This window comes from Penaeus chinensis, chromosome 33 (genome assembly GCF_019202785.1).
Source record: "Penaeus chinensis breed Huanghai No. 1 chromosome 33, ASM1920278v2, whole genome shotgun sequence".
In the NCBI taxonomy this organism is placed as follows: domain Eukaryota; kingdom Metazoa; phylum Arthropoda; class Malacostraca; order Decapoda; family Penaeidae; genus Penaeus; species Penaeus chinensis.
In genome coordinates this window covers 33,321,759-33,329,258 of record NC_061851.1, presented here as the reverse complement: position 1 = coordinate 33,329,258, position 7,500 = coordinate 33,321,759, and the positions used below count along the sequence as shown (strand labels likewise).

The following is a 7,500-nucleotide window of genomic DNA, read 5'->3' as shown; positions in this document are numbered from 1 at the left end:
CCCTAAATGAGATTGATGTTGGAACCTAAAACCCTAAATGAGATTGATGTTGGAACCTAAAACCCTAAATGAGATTGATGTTGGAACCTAAAACCCTAAATGAGATTGATGTTGGAACCTAAAACCCTAAATGAGATTGATGTTGGAACCTAAAACCCTAAATGAGATTGATGTTGGAACCTAAAACCCTAAATGAGATTGATGTTGGAACCTAAAACCCTAAATGAGATTGATGTTGGAACCTAAAACCCTAAATGAGATTGATGTTGGAACCTAAAACCCTAAATGAGATTGATGTTGGAACCTAAAACCCTAAATGAGATTGATGTTGGAACCTAAAACCCTAAATGAGATTGATGTTGGAACCTAAAACCCTAAATGAGATTGATGTTGGAACCTAAAACCCTAAATGAGATTGATGTTGGAACCTAAAACCCTAAATGAGATTGATGTTGGAACCTAAAACCCTAAATGAGATTGATGTTGGAACCTAAAACCCTAAATGAGATTGATGTTGGAACCTAAAACCCTAAATGAGATTGATGTTGGAACCTAAAACCCTAAATGAGATTGATGTTGGAACCTAAAACCCTAAATGAGATTGATGTTGGAACCTAAAACCCTAAATGAGATTGATGTTGGAACCTAAAACCCTAAATGAGATTGATGTTGGAACCTAAAACCCTAAATGAGATTGATGTTGGAACCTAAAACCCTAAATGAGATTGATGTTGGAACCTAAAACCCTAAATGAGATTGATGTTGGAACCTAAAACCCTAAATGAGATTGATGTTGGAACCTAAAACCCTAAATGAGATTGATGTTAGAACTTAAAAAACCCCACACTGTATATATATATACAAGAAGAGATTGTGTGTGTGTGTGTGTGTGTGTGTAGCAACTACCGCGGCGTCACACTGCTCATTATACCAGGTTTTCGCCCCCACTCTCCTGAAACGGATCCGTGATCACCAGCAGAGACTGGAACAATCAGGATTCACTCCTGGCAAGTCCACACTAGACCGTATCCTAGCGCATCGAGTCATTGTGGAGCGCCGTCGTGAGTTGGGTCGTGGGTGGCTGGCAACCTACATCGAGCTCAAGAACGCGTTTGATTCGGTGCATCGAGAATCGTTACTGAAAGTGCTGTAAAGTGTGGTGGGGGCCTGTCAAACTTCTTCCCTGTTAACTCAGGGGTGAGGCAAGTTTGGGTCCTTGCACCAGCACTTTTTAACAGATAATGGGCAGAGCTACTAATCAAAGTCATTGTGGAGCAACACTGGGAGATACCAAGGTCATAGACCTTGACTTTGCCGACGATGTTGCTATCCTATCTGAGTTTCTGGAATCACTGGTGGCAGCTCTTGGTGTATTTAGCAGTGAGACGAAGCCCTTGGGCCTAGAGGTCTCCTGGACTAAAACCAAAATTGAAGATTTTGGGAGCCTGTTAGGGGAACCCATTCAGTCGATTCATACTTGCGGTGAGGATGTTGAAGTCACAGAGAGCTTTACATACCTTGGTAGTGTAGTCCTTGTTTCTGGGCTGTCAGATTATGAAATTAGTTGACGGATTGGCCTGGCAGCAGGAGCCATGAACTCGATCAACAATAGTATTTAGAGGTGTCGGTACCTATGCAGAAGGACCAAGCTATGTGTCTTCAAGGCCTTGATATTGTCAGTTTTGCTTAAGGAAACGAAACCTGGACGCTGTCGAGTGCCTTGGAGTCTTGTCTTGATGCCTTTTGTAACAAGTCCCTACGCCAGATCATAGGGTACAGTTGGCAGGACCAGGAGGTCATGGTTTGGGCAGCTCGACCAGTCCTGTCGCAAGGAGTTAGAGATGGGCCGAAGGCCTGTCTGGAGACTCGCCCTGAGGGATCCCCGAGGTGGAAGCGAAGGGCGGATGTGGCCATGCGCCCCCGTCGGTGTTAACCCCCATTGATGATGATATATGTATATATATATATATATATATATATATATATATTTGTTTATTTTATTTAATTATATATATATTTATATGTTTATATATATTGATATATACATATATATACATATATATATTTATATTTATATTTACATATATGTATATTTTATATACATATATATATATTTAAATATATAATTATACATATATTTATATATATTTATATTTATTTATATATATATGTGTGTGTGTGTGTGTGTTGTGTGTGTGTTTGTGTGTGTGTGTGTGTATGTGTGTATAAGGAAATAGAAATGAAACGTGAATATGCATGAGACAAATGGATTGATTGAATATCAAAAAATCTGTATTAAGATATCAAATATCGCAAAGCACTCTTATGCGAAAGTAAAAGAGTGCTTTGCAATATTAGATATTGCGATATCACGAAAGTAAAAGGAAGAAGAAAGTGCAAAAGAGAGAGAAAAAGAAATACCAGGAAAATGAAAGAAAGAAAGAGAATAGATTAGCCGATAATCACATCTTGCAACACAAAAAGATCAACAGTGCAATCAGAAGAATAACATCTTGCGCACCTATCACACAGAGAGAGACATCAGCCATCCACGACGAGTAATAATGAAGATGAGGAATTTCACTCGGCCCACGTGATTCGAGCCACAAAGGGCGTTTTCAAAAGGATGAGCTTTAGCGGAGAAAGGGGGCGGCCAGGCCACTCTAAGTGATAACCTGCGCCCACAAGGAGGTTGTCTTGGTCGGCGGGGAGGGAGCACTTAGGGGGGAGGTGGAGGCAGGGGAGGGGATGTGGGGTACGGATGTAGGGGATGAAGGGATGGGTGGGGTGAGGGAAGGGGTATATGGCATAAATATAGAACGCCGGGAACTTGAAAGAGTATGTTGGCGTAAGCTGAAGGTATTAGAGTGGTATAAGAGAAGGAACAATGGGAAAGGGATAGAATGAAGTAGATGAGAATAAAGGGGAAAATAAAGGCAATGTTTATAATCAATAATGATTGGGAAAGGCATGATAGAGCTAATAGAAATAATGATTTTGAAGCAAGAGGAAAATTCTTAAAAAAAAAAAAAAAAAAAAAAATCAGCTCCTAAAAATGATTTTCATATCACGTATAAGGTTAGTGATATAACAAAGAGAAAATCTCCTTTTGACTTCAATCAAAAAGGAAATGGATATTTTGAGTCACCTTCCCTGATTTTACAATGGGCTTATGTGGAAAAGGTATGAATGAGAATATCTTCACCTTACAAGAGAAGTGTTTAACCAGTTGCGAGAAATTCTTCGTCAGAAATACATGTATTTCTGACGAAGATGTAATCGAAACCTGTTAAATACATCTCATGCATTATGAAAAAATTCATTTTCATTCATACTTTTTCTATATTTGTCAACATGAATACGGTTCACATATTCCTATAAATATACATATACATATACATATACATATACATATACATATTATGTATATGTGTATGTATACTTGTATGTGTGTATATATTGGTATATATATGTGTATATATACTATTTTTCATAATGTGAGTGATAATGATATTGATGATAATAACAATGATAATTATGGATATGGTGAGGATTATGAGGACTAATAATAAAAATAATGATTATATTAATATTGGTAATAATATCGATGGTAATGGTGAAGATAATAAAAGTAACGATGGTAATGATGATAACGATAATAATAATAATAATAATTATGATAATAATGATAATAATAATATTGGTCATAGAAATAGCAACAGTAATGATGAACGTGATGATGATGTGATAATGGTGAAAATAATGATGATAATGATCATAATAGTAGTGATAATAGTAATGACAATAATAATAATAATAATCACCATTATTATATCCTACTAATATATGTAGCGCCACACTGAATAATTCGTGATTTATACCGCCAAAAGAAAATCATCAGCTATTTAAGTAGTAAAAACACATTAGCTGATCTCTTAAACGTATCAAGAGTCGGAGAAGTTACAGACTCTGAAGGCAATATATTCCAAAGTAACTAATAGCAGTAAAAAAAAAAAAAAAAACTTATGGTAACTCTTGCACGTTGATAATTACCAGGTAGGGGATTGGAATCATCGGTTACAATCTTGCATAAAACCGAAAAAGCCCCAATATCCGTACGATGCCCAATGTCCAGATTCGAATCAGAGAGTAAGTTCATGTAATTAAAAGAACGATCAAGCAGTCGCAAGTGTGACTCTACAGCAGATAACCACACAGCAGAACAGTATTGAAATAAGAGGCAGAATAAAAGCAAAAAACGCATCAACGAGTAATGTCATCTTCATAAATATTCTTGCACTTGCGAAGGGTGCCTAATGAAACTGCCCGGGCTAGATTCCTAATGTGCAATTCAAGTGTAAGTTTTGAATCAAGTGTTACACCTAAGAGCTTCAGATTATTCATTAAAGTGATTAAGACTGAGGTAATTGCGTACTAAGCCTACTCAATCCTTTCCTAAAAAAAAAATCAAATAATAATGATAATGATAAGAGGAAGAACAGCAATGATATTAATGATAATGAAAACAATGAAAAAAAATAATGATCATAATAATTATAATAATGATAACAGTAATGATAATGATATTAATAGTAATAATAATTATAATCCTACTAATAACAGAAATGATACTAATAATAGTAATGATAAGAAAGATGATAATAGTAAAAGTAATGATAAAAGTAATAGTAATAATAATAATGTTAATAATGATTATTGTAATGATAATTAAAATAAAGATAATAAAAGTACTACTAATGATAATGATGACAATGATAACAATGATAATAGAGACAACAATAATAATCATAAAGATAATAACAATAATAATAATAATAATAATGATAATAAAAAAAACAATGATAATAATAATGATTATTATAATGAGCCCCCAATATTACCCCCCCCCCACCCCCATACCCCCACACCCAGCTTGCTTCCGGAGTCCCCCAGGTGGCTCGTTCAGGCCGGCAGATGGAGCGAAGCGGAGAAGGAGCTGCAGAGGGCGGCCAGATGGAACGGCAGGAAGCCCTTCGACTCCAGCTGGCTCCTTGCGACACTTAAGGAAATGCAGGTAAGGGCATTGGCGTACGGAAATGCAGGTAGGGGCATTGGCGTACGGAAATGCAGGTAAGGGCATTGGCGTAAGGGAATGCAGGTAAGGGCATTGGCGTAGGGAAATGCAGGTAGGGGCATTGGCGTAAGGAAATGCAGGTAAGGGCATTGGCGTAAGGGAATGCAGGTAAGGGCATTGGCGTAGGGAAATGCAGGTAAGGGCATTGGCGTAAGGAAATGCAGGTAAGGGCATTGGCGTACGGAAATGCAGGTAGGGGCTATTGGCGTAGGGAAATGCAGGTAAGGGCATTGACGTAGGGAATGGCAGGTAAGGGCATTGGCGTAAGGGAATGCAGGTAAGGGCATTGGCGTAAGGGAATCCAGGTAAGGGCATTGGCGTACGGAAATGCAGGTAAGGGCATTGGCGTAAGGGAATGCAGGTAAGGGCATTGGCGTAGGGAAATGCAGGTAAGGGCATTGGTGTAAGGAAATGCAGGTAAAGGCATTGGCGTAGGGAAATGCAGGTAAGGGCACTGGCGTAGGGAAATGCAGGTAAGGGCATTGGCGTAGGGAAATGCATTGGCGTAGGAAATGCAGGTAAGGGCATTGGCGTAGGGAAATGCATTGGCGTAGGGAAATGCAGGTAAGGGCATTGGCGTAAGGAAATGCATTGGCGTAGGGAAATGCAGGTAAGGGCATTGGCGTAGGGAATGGCAGGTAAGGGCATTGGCGTAAGGAAATGCAGGTAAGGGCATTGGCGTAAGGGAATTGCAGGTAAGGGCATTGGCGTAAGGATAAGCCATATATGACTTTTTCTACAAACCTGAAAATATAGGGGGTCCTTTCATAAGGGATTTGGGAGAAGGGGCAGTCCCCCTCAGAGAGAGAGAGAAAGAGAGAGAGAGAAGAGAGAGAGTAAGAGAGAGAGAGAAATAAAGAAAGAGAGAGAGAGAGTAGGGCAACGGATGAGAGAGCCCTTGTGTATATAGTCTCGAACCACGTAGGGTATACGGCTATAACCTGTGGGAAAAAAACATTTCATTTGCGTAGGTAAATATTTACACGCTGGGAACAGGAAGGAAATACAAAGAACAAAGATCAAGGGTTTTTTTCCTAAGGATATTCCAGGAAGTGTTTTTACACACTACAGACTTGGGAGTAACTGGAAAAGTTTTTAAAGTTTATGCTATTGTACGAAGTAAAAAGATCCATGATTTTCTGTTCTCAGAAGACCTTTTCTTCCAAGATTAATGCAAAAATATACATATATATGTGTGTGTGCGTGTGTGTGTGTGTGTGTGTGTGTGTGTGGGTACATATATACACAAATAAATAAATCAATGTATGTGTGTGTGTGTTTATTTGTGTGCGTAAAATAGATTTTAAGAAATTTGTTGGTCAAAGTACGCATTTGCATAATTACTGTATTCTTGATATCCTTGTCTTCAGCCAGAGCTAGACAGGGTGATCCTTTTAATGAACCTGCAACAAAAAGATGCACGTGTTAAAGTAAATGAGTCGTAGGAGGGAGGGAGAGAGAGAGAGAGAGAGAGAGAGAGAGAGAGAGAGAGAGAGAGAGAGAGAGAGAGAGAGAGAGAGAGAGAGAGAGAGAGAGAGAGAGAGAGAGAGAGCAAGAGAGAGAGAGAGAGAGAGAGAGCAGCACAAAAAGAAAAGGAAGTGAAAGAGAATAAAAGAGAAAAAGACAAAATATCAAAGACAGAAAGACTCTGAGAAAAACTTATCCTTCGTACTTTCCTTTCTCTGTCGCAGTGTGTGTGTGTTTTTGCTAAGAGAATGTGTCCAGCGTTGTCACGGCGCCGAAACTTCCCCGCAGTATTTAGCATATTCGCAGCAAACTTCCATGACACTCATCACGTGAAGTCTTAGCGTGGCCGTGACCTGGCGTTTTTGCTTGTTGAAAAAGGAGGGAAGGAAGCTACGGCTTATATCCAGAATTTGCCAAAGTTTGAAACATTTCTTTTGACTTTTTTTTTTTTTTTCTTCATCTGCCTAGTTTATGATACCAGAGGTGCTTATGAAATTTTTAAATTAAATTCCAAAACGCAGAGGAATAAGGATAAGAATTCTCACTATTTAGATACTCACGAATACCTAGACTTACACACACACACACACACATGTATAGAATCTCTCTCACTGGAATTCATACCATTTACTTACCCCTCTGTAGTCTTGGTGATCCTACTCAGAAGCTCACAGTTTCCCCGAATACTATGTTACGGATATTTGAAACTTTATCGGAAATTTTCCCTATTCCGTGCACGTCGGCGTCCCTTCAGAATCCAAAGGTAATTTCTGTCGAATTTCTTTTAAAAAAAAGGACGGCAACGGCAAGTTCCTTTCACTTCTTTGAGACATGAAAGAATTTCTGGAACGATTTCCGTAATCGGAAAGTTGCAAATCAAATTTTTATAACAAGGTTTC

General features: G+C 38.6%; 1 protein-coding gene across 1 annotated transcript in view; it reads left to right on the top strand.

Moving 5' to 3' along the window:
• Positions 1-7,500, top strand: part of LOC125043113 — a 46,881-nt gene that overhangs the window by 32,700 nt on the left and 6,681 nt on the right. Inside the window, exons 8-13 of the mRNA XM_047639064.1 lie at positions 977-1,110; positions 1,379-1,482; positions 3,950-3,990; positions 4,136-4,149; positions 4,309-4,423; positions 4,904-5,074. Of these exons, the coding sequence (XP_047495020.1) occupies positions 977-1,110; positions 1,379-1,482; positions 3,950-3,990; positions 4,136-4,149; positions 4,309-4,423; positions 4,904-5,074 (579 nt within the window). The remainder of the gene's footprint in view (positions 1-976; positions 1,111-1,378; positions 1,483-3,949; positions 3,991-4,135; positions 4,150-4,308; positions 4,424-4,903; positions 5,075-7,500) is intronic.